Genomic DNA, 12688 nt, shown 5'->3' on the forward strand with positions numbered 1-12688 from the left:
GTGTTCACCTGCATGTCTGTACAGTGTACATATATTCGACTCCCTGGGTGTGTGTGAGAAGGTGGGCCTGTCTGCCACCTTCCCCACTAACTGACGTCTTGTCCACCAGCTGAGGAGGTCAAGAGGAACTCAAAGGCAGTCTGCTGACCACTTGTCACTAGCTCAGAGACCCTGATTTGTGTGTGTGCGTATGGGTGTGTGTCTTTCTGTCTGTCTGTCCTCAAAGAGAGAAATTACTTAACCTCCCTCCACACTGAGCTGTTAACCATGTCCTTCGCAGCATTAAAACGTATACAAACACACACACACACACTAACACACACAGTCATTTCCCATGGCAAACAGAAGAGGGACTAAACTCTGGTCTCCAGACTGGAAGCAGCACTTGCTTCACGGACATTTTCTTTATTTTTGTACTGAAATGATGTGTAGTTGCTCCATAATGATCTATAGTGGATGTTCCAAAAGTATGTCTCTTCCTCTGGAGTGAAACCTACTTCAAACTGCTTATGTTGCGGAGTTAGATGTAGTGTCATGATCGGGATAATTAAATAAGAATAGCCTATGTTCTTAGATAGTTTTACTTTGTCAAAATATATTGGAATCTAATGCATAGATTTGTGTCGCCTGCTTGCAGCTGCTTGGTTGTTGTTGTCTTTTTATTTTGTTGTGATTGTCATTGTGAACTATTTTTTTTATATTACGGAAAGAATTTGTTAATTAAAAGATGTAATAAACAAGTCAAGTATGTGTTTCTGTGTGAGGCGTTAACCCCTTGGGCCCTGTCTCACTGGGTATGGGATAGCAGATATGATGACAGACATTCATTCATGTCCAGGCTTCCTGCTGATGCCTTTTGCTCCAGGCCTTTCAGAGGAGGCAATAAACCATCCCAATCAACATTTAGAAAACATTCCTTCAGTGAAAGTCACTGAGATTGGATCAGATATCTAGTTCAGAAGCAGCAACTACCGGTTCAAGCTGAGGTAAGGTCAACTGTGTGGAACACCATGCAATGGTGTTATACTGTGTGTGTGTGTGGTGTAGGGTCACTTTGTTATTAAAAGACAGGAAAAAAGTCACAGTCAAAGAAGTGCCCATTCACTTCATGTTCCTCTTCCCCAGGGGGCTTGTTGTGGCTGATGCACTGATCTGCCCTCGCAAGGGCATCCAGGTCCCTCGTGTTGACCTCCCAGTGACCCTGCTGGCCCGCTCCCCGGGCCCTGTGGCCACCTCTGGCAGCTGCAAGTGGGAGTCGGATTGACCGCCGGTGAAATTAGAGCCGGCAGCTCGGTTTGCAAACACAGTCCATCACCCCCATGTGCACTCTCCCCTCTTCATCTATGTATTTATTTATTTATTTATTTATTAACTCGCTTATTTCATCTGACTGGAACATGGGAGACTGACCACACGGAGAGCGTTGAATTAACCAAAGGAGACAGTTGTTTGGAATGGGGAGAGAATAACTGAGAGTAAAAAAAGAAAAAGTAAGGAGGGAGGATTTGGGTCTGTCCTCTGGGAATGGTTAGAGAGGGGGAAAAAGAAGGAGAAGAAATGAACAATGGAACACTGATTTGTCCTCATCGTTGCTCTTCTCATCAGGGCAGATTGTGTTATGAGCAGCAGGTGTGTCACACAAGAGCCGGCTGCATGTAAACATTCACACAAACACACTCTAACATGTCTAGGCCCATCAGCTACAGGGCGTCTCACTCTTAACTCACTCTTTCTACACTGCGTACCTCATAAACTGCCCCTGGGTATATACACACACACACCTCCATCATCGCGTGCGGTTACTAGACACCAATTTATACACTGCCACTGGGCTTACACTCACGTACCTCTGTCATCGTGTGCAGTTACTAGACACCAACTTATACTGTGCCATTGGGCATATACACACACACGTACCCTCCACTTCTGATCATCTATGAACTAAAGTAACAGTAGAAACAGACTAAATTCATATTTGCTGGTCAGGGGCTACTTTCATTTTAACAGTGCTTGAGGGAGCACTTATGTTAAAGAAACTAATCGAGAAGTTTTCGTCTCTGATGAAAACAATATTCTGGCCCACAGGAAGTGGAACAGGTGACAGAGAGAGAGAGAGACTGAGACTGAGAGAGATACAGAGAGAGAGCACAGCACACAGCAGTTAACTTCAACACTTCACAGTGAGGCTTACTCTCACACACACACACACACACACACTCTGCACTGTATCAGCCCAAGTGTTGTGGTGTGGCTTTTCATTGCAGCAAACAATACCTCATTTACAAGTGTAAATATGTCATCGCAGTTTTCACCTCTTTCAGTGGAGTATGGGTGACGAGCAACAGGCCGAGATTAACATATTCCCATGCAGCATAAATCATTTACATGCTTGACTGGATGCTTGAGAAGCCAATCAGGTTAAGCAGGGACCGTACCAAGCTCACGGCCTTCCATAGCTAAATCTCTGCCCAGGAGAGGAAGCAAGCACACCCTGCTGTACACGCACACACACACACACACTTCTTTCACATTCTCAATTCCCTAAATAACTTCCCTGATCTCTGTAAGTGCCCCATGTAACACATCTGCACCTACCCTGGGTTCTCAGTTAGCCTCTGCTATTTCTCGCCTGGCCAGAGAGGGCGCTGTGAGGGTGTTTTTTCCTGGGTTTTCTCACTCACTGGAAGTAATTGCCTCATTTGTTTGTCCATTTGCTTATCACGCTGTGTTGTTAGAAGTGGACCTCTAAAGCTGTGGACTGCGGAATACTGAGAGAGAGAGAGGGGAGCGAAGCCAGACCGGCCTGGCCCAACGCCACCCCGACTCTCCTCCAGGCTGCCATTTTGGCTCTGCTGTGGTCGAGCCCGCAAATCAAACCTGCAATATACTGGGGAACACATCCATTTATGAAAATAACCACTACATTTGAAAAGTACCAGATAAAACAAGCTTCCCCTTTTTTTTTTGTTTTTTTTTTTGCATGTGCTGGCCTTACAATCCATTTCTGGATCCTGGATCGCCTTCTGTTTTTATCCCCCCTTCTTTTCCCCTGGACAGAAAATCCAAAAATGTTTTAGTTTAAAACCAGAAACAGGCAGCCAAGAAAACAAAAGAAATATAAATAATCTCTGAGGCAGGTCTGTTACAAATAGGTTGCTTTTTATTGAACTGGAATACATAGTCTCCTGTACAGCGAGGGAGCTTAAGAGTCCTACATGCAGCTCACGAGAAGATTACACATGCACAAAGAATTACATGACCAGAACAGAGAGGTGGACCGCACTAGCGGCCCTCTATTGCTGATATACAGAGAAGCACAAAGCAACAATGCTTGCCAATTTGCCATAGCCCACCCCTATGGAGAGGGTGGTAGGGAGTATGCATTTTACAAACACTGCTTTATTAAAAAAATACAACCCAAATACCAATGTCAAACTCCCTTATGTGATTGGACAGGCCCACATTTTTTTGTGTGCGTCTGGTATACTTGGGTAAGATATGCCTGTGTGTGTGTGTGTGTGTGTGTGTGTGTGCACGTGCGTGTCTGTGTGTCTGTGTGTGTTTATGGCACAGGCGGTGTCATTTTTAAATGAGAGTTCATGCTAAAGTGTTTTGTTCTTTCCATGCTTTGTAGTGTGTGGATGTAGGGACATACACACATGCATGTGTGACACCTGGAGTGTGTGTGTGTGTTTGTTTGTGTGTGTGTTTGTGTGTTAAGGCCTGAACATCACTTTCTTTGGCAGCGCTCTTTTACACAGGACACTGTGAGCAAACCCTGATTTCACTAACAAAGGGATGGTTGGGCTGGGGACAGCCAGAGGGAGCGGGAAGTCTGAGTGGCTCCTGAACCGGGGCGAGTCTCCCCAAAGCACCGGCGTTTGACCACAGTAACTTAAGAGACAGTCTGTATAAAATGATAGAGACTACTGTTTAATGATGGCCGTTGCACGATGGTGCTTTCAGGAGACGCACCTCAGAACAGATGATGAGAGTCAATACTAAGCAGGCAACTTCCAATCACATAGATCAATCAGTTGATCAATCAATCACCCCATCGATCATATTCTCATTCAGGCCTCTCACACACTCTACCTGGTCTGGGAACCCAAACACACCCGTAGGGTTTGAAAGATCCCGTGCATTCAAGAATTACTCTCCAGGAGTGTATTAAAGAGAAAGAATGACAAAAAAAATACAATCTTAACATTAAAAAGGGAAACAAAATGCCAAATAGCTCAAAGTAGGCCCACTTTACAAAATTACATGATTTTTTTAAATAAAACTTCTCCAGCACAGGTTCCAAAATAAGACATCTTTTTCGCTTTAAAAAACATACATCGTCAGAAAACGATGGATAAGTTGACTAAATGAAAGACAAAATCAAATATTTACCCTTTATTCCAACACAACTGAACATACCTGTTAAAACTGTAAACTGGATATCTTCTGGAATGATTTTGGCACAAATATTAGAAGGTCGAAGCACGGGACAGATCAAAGCTCCGTGCTTTAAGAAATGATGACAATTAGAAAAGAAAAAAAAAAATTAGCACTTTTGTCGTCTGTACAAACTTAACAAATCTGCAACTCCTCTCAAGGAGTCGTCCTGCAATTGCTCCAAGCAATTTAACTAATTTCATTTTGGCCAGTGCAAAAGAAATACACATACTATATACACACATATCTCAGAAGGCCATACATTCAGTAAATAGGAAAAAAGTGTAATATACTTTTACACAAACAGAAAAGAAACGAGAGATCGAGAGAGAGAAACAACAAACCCCTGTTAAGGAGAAATAAAGGGGGCTTAATTTTGAATGGGATTTAAGTGCTAGTTAAGTGCAGATCAGTGACCCTGAGGTCCCCTGGCACTATGCCCCTCCTTTCTTAAAGGGGCCATTGAGGACACATGCCAACTCATCATATCAGGGTGTGAACGCCACGGGGCCTGTACATTGCTAAGTAGCCTCCATTCAGGATTCATTTTCTAAAAGGGGGGGTGTGTGTGTGTGTGTGTATGTGTGTACGTGTGAGTGAATGTATGTGTGAAAGAGTGTGTGTTTGTGTGTTGGGTTGGCAGGTAAATGTAGCAACGGATCAAATAACGAACAAACAACAACAACAACAACAACAACAACAAAAAGAGCTTGGAATTCTATCCCTGGCAAGTCGACTTAAATAAATGAGCTTAGATAAACTCGGATCGGAAAAAGTACTTGCACTTGCTTGATAGCTGAAATAGGTTCAGTAGATTATCAAGCTCAGCAGGCAACCAAAACTGCTTCACACTAAACACGGGGTCTCTACTCCACATCATTTGGTCAGCTCTTGCAGGTGGTGTTCTTGGAAACCACTCCTCTGAAAATGTGCAGCCTATATAGCAGGATATATTGGGGGGCAAGTAAGGTGATGACAGGATGAGTGCTAGGGGCTGGGGGGGGGGGGGGCATACACATGTGCGTGTAGGTGTGTTTGTGAGTGTGTGTATTTATTTGGGGGAGAGGGGTAATATACAGGTCCTTGCTGAAAGGGAAAACAGCCGTCTCACACGCGCACACGCACCCACAAACTTGACCTTTAAGGCACCCTTTTCAAGCCCTTCGCCTAAGAGGAATCTCCAGCACATAAAAACTACAGTTTCCGACAGCTGCACACTTCCTGGGAGCCCCCAGCCTCTCACTGCTTAAAGGGCTACCCCACCATCTGAGGAGGATGTATCTAGCGTCGCGAACGGAAACGTGGCCCGGGGTCAACAAGGCATGTCTGGGGACGGAGATAGAGTGTGAGAGGCTTGCTGCCGTCCGTGTGTGTGCGTGTGTTTTCTCAGTCCCTTCTGTGCAGACGTGTCAGGCTCAGGAAGCTGCGCATTAACTGCCATTCATTTATAGCCACTGCACTTGGGCCCACTTGGCAGATAGAGAGAGAGAGAGAAGGGAAGGGAAAGGAAGGGAGAGAAAAAGAAAGACAAACAGAAAAAAGGGAACCGGGAAAGAGAGAGAGAAAGAAGGAGAGCAAGCAAGTTCCAACATGCAGAGGGCTGATTCTGGCCAGTAGCACTGGCTGCTCGGTCCGGGTCATTTCCGGCAGCCCTGTTTGGGGTTCGACGCGGCTGTCAAACTACCCCCCACCCCACCCCCCGCTAGGCCAGCCCAGGACGCGGCTGCCAAACTGCCCCCACTGCCTGGGATGGACATGCCTGCCAAACTGTCCAGCTTCCTCCTGTATTTATAACCCCAAAGATCTCTCGGAAAAACAGGATTGGCTCCAGCCTGAAACCTCTCAACTGCCAGCTGCCCGGGGGGGGGGGGGGGGGGGGGGAGTCAAACCCTGATCGGAGTCTGGGTTGGGATGGGCCGAAACCATTGGAGAGACCAACACCGGTGGGTTTAGAATGTTGTAGAATATTCCATTGTTAATGAACGCATTCTTTGATTAGAACTCCCCCTGCTGAAGGGTTAAGCAGCTAAGAGAATTTGTTTAATAAAAAAAACTTGTGGTCATGGAGATCATGGAGCTCAGCATGCATTTGGGGGAGAAGAGGACATTGGGGGGCGTTTGAGGGGGTCTTGGTAAGCGTGTGTGTGTCTGTGTGTGTCTTGAGTGAGGAGCGCTGATGGAGAGTAGGAGTGGTGGTTCTATCTCCTTGTGGTTCTCAGCTAATTCAGTCAGATGGTGGAAGGGCTGCACATTTCTTGATTGTGCACAGTTAGAGACTGGTGGACCTAACCCTCCCCAGCTGGACACAGTCTGTACGGGGTCAACTCCCAGAGCTGAAACAAGCTCAAATAGACACTTCTAAAAACCTAACCTGGAACCTCTTTAAAGTGGTTCAGAGATATTGTCCAATGAAAAGTGGATCAAAGAAAACATAAAAAGAGATCATCCCATCATCATGTTCTCATCTGAAGTTCCTGTTGCTACCCACCCCATGTGACACCACTGTTCACTGTTCTGAGGACACACACAGGGGGGTATATTTAGCAACAGGTTGATGGGAGACGGTCCAGTCTAAACTGCAAACACCGCAAGGAACTAAACTGGTACGCTGTGAGGAGCAGGATGGACATTTCTGAAAGAGGGAGTGTGCGCGCATGCGTGTGAGTGTGTGTGTGTGCGTGTAGGTTACAAGTAAAGCATGTGAAGGATGAACAGATCGAAATACTGGAAGAAAATCGTGAAAACTCAAGGAGCTGAAGTTACACTACGTGTGTGTGTGTGTGTGTGTGTGTGTGTGTGTGTGGAGGGAACATGCGGTGGATAGAGCATGGCTACCTGCTTGACTGCTTACTTGGCTGACACCTGATACGTTCCCCAGATCTCTTAACACTTTTAACAAACTAAAAGGGCACCTATGGCTGGGATGAACTCTCTCTCACAGACAGACAGAGAGAGAGAGACAGACAGAGAGACAGACAGAGAGACAAACAGACAGACAGACACACACACCATACCATCAATCTCTCTGAATCGCAACACAAAAGTGAAAATGGAAAACATCTCTACATACATGGAATAACATCAGGTACAAAATCAGGGTTTAAAAAAAAAAAGAGGAGTTGTTGACAGGTGGAGCTCAGGCTAAAAGAGTACAGAGATGACCCCCCTCCCCAACACATATACACACACACAACCTTCTTGCATGAAACACTTTAGAGAGGCCCGTCCGGAGCAACTCTGTTCAAGGCAGTGACCGGCCTGTCTGATGCCATAGTCACTGCTCATTTTAATTAACCTATTGGCTGCAACTGATCATACTGTTAAGGATCTTGCACTTTTGTCAAACCCATGTCAAATATCAACATCATCATCTCCACATAAAAGGTGTCATAGCCCTGTGACAGACCAATGGACCTGCATGGGAGGATGAAATACAACAAAGAGATACAGAGGAAACAAATAAAAAATAAAAAACGTTAGATACTTGTCGATTCGCACTGCGAACCCAGTCACATCTGCACTGACTCAGTCTCCACCCAAACTTGGACTTCCTTCCTGTGGCCCGCCACGCCCCCCTGTGGGGATAATGAGCCGTGGATGGGGGAAAGTCCGCTCTCAGCCGTCTGTGCAAAGTTTTGCGAGAGAGAAAAACAAAAACAAACAAATACAAATCCAGTTCACATCCTGCAGCAGCACCTAAGCACTCGTCACGGCCCGGATTCCAGTCTCAGCTCTTTAGTCTTGGCACGGGCCGAGTGGAGCCACCCGTCCTCAAAGCAAGCTCTGAGACTGCAGCCCTGCAGACTCTGGACCGAAATCTCCACCGGATCTGGGCCGTATCCAGACCAGACCCGAGCCCGACGCGCGCCAGAGTCTGCCACCGTCTGGTGAAGAGGGCCACGCTGTGGAGACAGCTCCACTGGCGGGTGAGGAGGAGAAGAGGTGGGTGTGCAGTTAGAGACCTGACGCCAACGCCACCTCCCCCCTTTCTGCAGAGATTAGCTGGAGGGTGGTCTCCAACACGGAGCCAGTGGCTTCCATCTTTTCTCTTTTGTTCCATCTTTAATATCTCAGTATTTGTCTCAGATTTGGGGACAGAGAGACAGGAGAGGAGAGAGAAGCCAATAGCGGACGTCTACAGCCATTTAGAGATGCAACCAAGGACTGAACTACAGATCTCCTCCTCCCCCCCTCCCCCCCTCCCATGGCAAAAGAAAAGAAAGAAACAGAGGATGAGCATGAAAACATAGCTACAGACCGTGACCCTCGAACTGGATTGACCGTGAATAGGACACATCGTGGGTGTGCGATGGCGCAAAAACACCGTGCCCCTTCAGGGTTGCCACATCATGATCCATCTGCACGATTACGGGAGATCCAAGGTCTTTTCAGCTACGTCACCAACGCTGTGCCTGACTTTAGAGCCTAATTAGAGATCATGGAAATGCCAGCACTTTCCTTACCGTGGAAATATGACACTTTTAATTTGTATAATATGGTGACTTACCAAACGCGGCAAAGTGGCAATTCTAAACGGCTGGTGAAATTACAGGCAAACCTTTAAGTTTCGCCTGAGTTTCATTTCAAACTGAGATGTGTTGGGGTTTCTGGTTTTACGTGTCGACACGGTAATTAATGAGCGGGAAAACCCGGGCATATGGTTGCTTGCATTGGCGACGGATCTAGACTTGGCCCCCAGATTGAGTTTTACTCAGGCCTGTCTGAAAACCTCTGTGCATTTGGAGACGTGTTGAGGCAAAGGGACACCGCAGGGTCAAATAAAAAAAAGAAATGACCCCCAGGTGCCTATCTGCCCCCTTAGGGTGTACAGCTAAACAAAACAAACCAAACTAGAAAGAGGAACTGGATTAACGTGGGGTGTGACCCAAATGAATGAGACATGATTAAAACCATATGAATTAGCCTGGAGTGTCCCTAAAATGCTCCTAATCCATCTGATGGCCTGGGAGGATAATCCACTGCTAGTGTCGGTGTCAGGAGTCCATCACCATCAATCAGCTCTCACTTCAGGTGCAGTGTGAGGTCAACCATGACCATCATCCTCGTGGCAGGGATGGCCTCGTGGCACACACACACACACACACACACACACACACACACACACACACACAAACACACCTTTCCCACCCATCACATGTGAGGAGTCCCATGTATCTGTCCTCTTCAGGAAGCAGAGGGGCTGTGTAGAAGGGCCGTGCAAGTTGGCTGATGTCCATCTGTGGTAGTGTGGAACGGCCGGTGCAGGAGGAAGATGGCGAGGAGGTGAGGGGGAGGAAGAGGTGCTGAAGCTGGTCAAACACTCACAAGACAGTTAAAGCAGGGGCTTGTGCCTCTATGAATAACTTAATGCAGAGGGCGTGTGTGTGTTTTTCTTCTGTTTTTTTTTTCTTCTTTTTTCTTTTTCTTTTTTTTTGAAGAGAGCCACTGATGTTTTCCAAAGGGTGCGCTTGAGGTTCACTCCCAGCATATGAGGGCCTGTTCTGAAAGAGACAGATCTGAGAGAGAGAGAGAGAGAGAGAGAGAGAGAGAGAAAAATAGAAAGAAAGACAGACAGAAGGGGAGAGAGACAGACAAAGAGTGAGCAAAACAGAGATACGATGGGACAAGGGAAGCAAGACAGGGAGAGTGAAATATAGAGACAGAGAGAGGGAAAGAGAGAGACGGGAAAAGAGAGGGGGAGAGAGGGAGAGAGAGCGATAGTCAGAAACTTGCTCTGCGGTAGTTTGATGTCTGTACGGGTAATTAAACTCACTTTTCCTTAATTACGATCAGAATAGTGGGCAGGAACCCGTGGGACTCGACAACACTTATTTTAAAGCCTAAAAAAAGAGCAGCGACCAAAGGATTGCGTTTGATGGTTGCTGGCACGACAGAGTCAGCAGCAAGCCGAGCCATGATTCTGTCAGCCCAGACTTACAGGATTGAAAAGCGCTGCTAACGGAGGCGTCTTTGTGCTGACGCACGCCGTTTTTGGGCCTGTAGTTGGCTTACCGTGCGAGGGAGACGGCGTCCGCGGGGTCAGTTGTCTAAGTGTCGGCTGCCGCACACCCTGCTCCGGTCTGGCGTTCGACCCACCACGCTCCTGCTAGACAACGGCATCCTGCCGCCGCCGCCGCCACCGCCACTGCCGCTGTCCGTCCTGGACGACCGCTCGTAGGGGTCAAGGGTTGCGGGCAACGGCCTTCTCAATGAACTTGGCTGTGCTTCGCTCTCGTCCGACGCCTGTGTGAGACGAAAGAGGAATAACAAAGAACAAAAGAAAATAGAGAAAACGGGGTTGATTAAATGATCTTTGGGGTTCATTCAGTTCACATACAGACAGTCAAGAGGACCCACATTCGGCTCAACAGTCTGACCGAGAGCTCTGATGAAGAGATGTCTGACAGCAGGAGAGGGCGGAGGAGAAAAACTGAATGTCCTCTTTAACGGATGAGTCACCATGGAAGTGCTCAACACTGAGCCCTGACTGTGAGAGTGAAAGCTGTTGAAAGTGCTGGTGATTAGCGGGTCGGATCGAGGCAGTGCTGAGCGAGAGGCTGCAGCAGGTCGACGCTTATCACTCGTAATGGAGCTCTAGGTCCCAAGGGCATGATGGGTAGGCAGACAGGAAATGGGTTACCACGCGCAGTCCTACCCCAACATGGCAACTTCCTGTTCCTTTAATATTTGCAAGGAAATACCCCCCCACCCACACCCCCACATACACACTGCCCACCCCTTCGAGAGGAAATGACCGTACAAGTTGAATTTAACGTACATACTATAAGCCCCAAAGGAATATGGATATATAAACCTACTGACTATATCCATCTAGGCTAAAACACGATGGCAGCACAATGTGAGATGACACCAACATAGAACCTCATTCTAGAACAGACACAGCACTAAGACCAGCTCTGGTTCTGTCTGTTCCATATGTAGTCTTCAGACAGAACCTCCTATTGTCCAAACTTCTGACTTTCATCCTTCATGCCGGTCGAAGTAAAACGCTTCAGTATTTTATTTTCACTTAGCAAAAAGCGTTGGGCAGACAGCTGAGTGTTGGTATTTTTAGCTGCTGCAGCTTTGAACCGAAAACAAAAGCTTTTGAGGGATCCTGTGAAGAAAGAGAGCTTTCATTTCAAGCGCTTCTACCATAACCATTATGCTATATACCTCACTTTCCAATGGGTACAGCTCATCGGAATCCACCCCCACACCACATTTACCCGAGAGTCCTCCCTCTGCACATTTAAAACATTATCTGCACTGTCGGCCTTAGCAACAGCTATCAAAATGAAGGCCCTCCCTCCTCCCTACAGTATTTTTATATGCACCTCCATGCTAACTGTAACCATGTTTCCAAGAGGTGGATGCTGCATCTGTTCTTTTTTGCAACGGTCGTACATTTCAGGTGGCTATAAATATCATTCCCCATTAGAGGCAAGCTGTGCCAGGGGTCCGTTCCAACTAGACAGTCCCCATTACACCCAAGGTAATGCCTTTCAAAGGAGCACTAATTCAACTTTGTTGGGTCTAATTTATGTTTTCGAAAACTTTATCCAAGGAAGGACTTTAATAGATTCAGCACACTTTTACGGAACACATTAAGTCAATTATCCCTGCTAGCCGCCATACCTAAACTTTGTGTCTTTTTTTCTTTCCTTCTTTTTTTTCTCTTTTCAGCCACCAACCAACATGAGCTGGCTTTAAGTCCAAGGAAAACTCACGTTTGGACTCGCTCTCTGTTGCCTTCTCCAACCTGACCCAGTTTCAACTCAAACCATACCGCTGTGACCCCAAACTGGAGCACCCATCATATGGTGCAATCTAAATTAGAACAGACAAAGAGGGACTCGGAGGATGCTTCCACGAACACAACTCATAACACATCTGCTTGCTTAAAGTGTCCCTGAAAAACATAAGGGCTTATTTATGTGTAACAGTGAAACACAAGACCCCAAGAACCCAGAAGTCTGTCTTCCTCTTCCTTCACATATACCTTACAACATGCCTTACAGATGAATATAAAGTACTCTGGCTATGACGGAATAAGACAGGGAGTTGACAATTTAAATACCAATGAACGCTCACAGCTGTGTTTAGGGTACAAAATGGGGTACAGTGTTTTAAATCCTGTAGTAAAACGAGCACCTAGAATCGTAGTTCTGAATACCAATGAGGGTTTCATCCATAGTGCATCCACAGTGTCTCCTGACACCACATAAAAGTAATATTCTTCACAAGT

General features: G+C 46.6%; 1 protein-coding gene across 5 annotated transcripts in view; it reads right to left on the reverse strand.

Annotated features, from left to right (window-relative positions):
- Positions 1-3140: 3140 nt before the first annotated feature.
- The window catches only part of luzp1 (leucine zipper protein 1), a 52848-nt gene continuing 43300 nt past the window's right edge, over positions 3141-12688 (reverse strand). For all 5 annotated transcript variants that reach the window (XM_012836665.2, XM_031580261.1, XM_031580265.2 and 2 more), the window contains 2 exons: positions 10453-10683; positions 3141-9956 (listed from right to left, as the gene is read on the reverse strand). In XM_012836665.2, coding sequence (XP_012692119.2) covers positions 10480-10683 — 204 coding nt within the window. In that variant the 3' untranslated portion in view covers positions 3141-9956; positions 10453-10479. The remainder of the gene's footprint in view (positions 9957-10452; positions 10684-12688) is intronic.

The sequence above is a fragment of the Clupea harengus genome, chromosome 14 (genome assembly GCF_900700415.2).
Source record: "Clupea harengus chromosome 14, Ch_v2.0.2, whole genome shotgun sequence".
NCBI lineage: Eukaryota > Metazoa > Chordata > Actinopteri > Clupeiformes > Clupeidae > Clupea > Clupea harengus.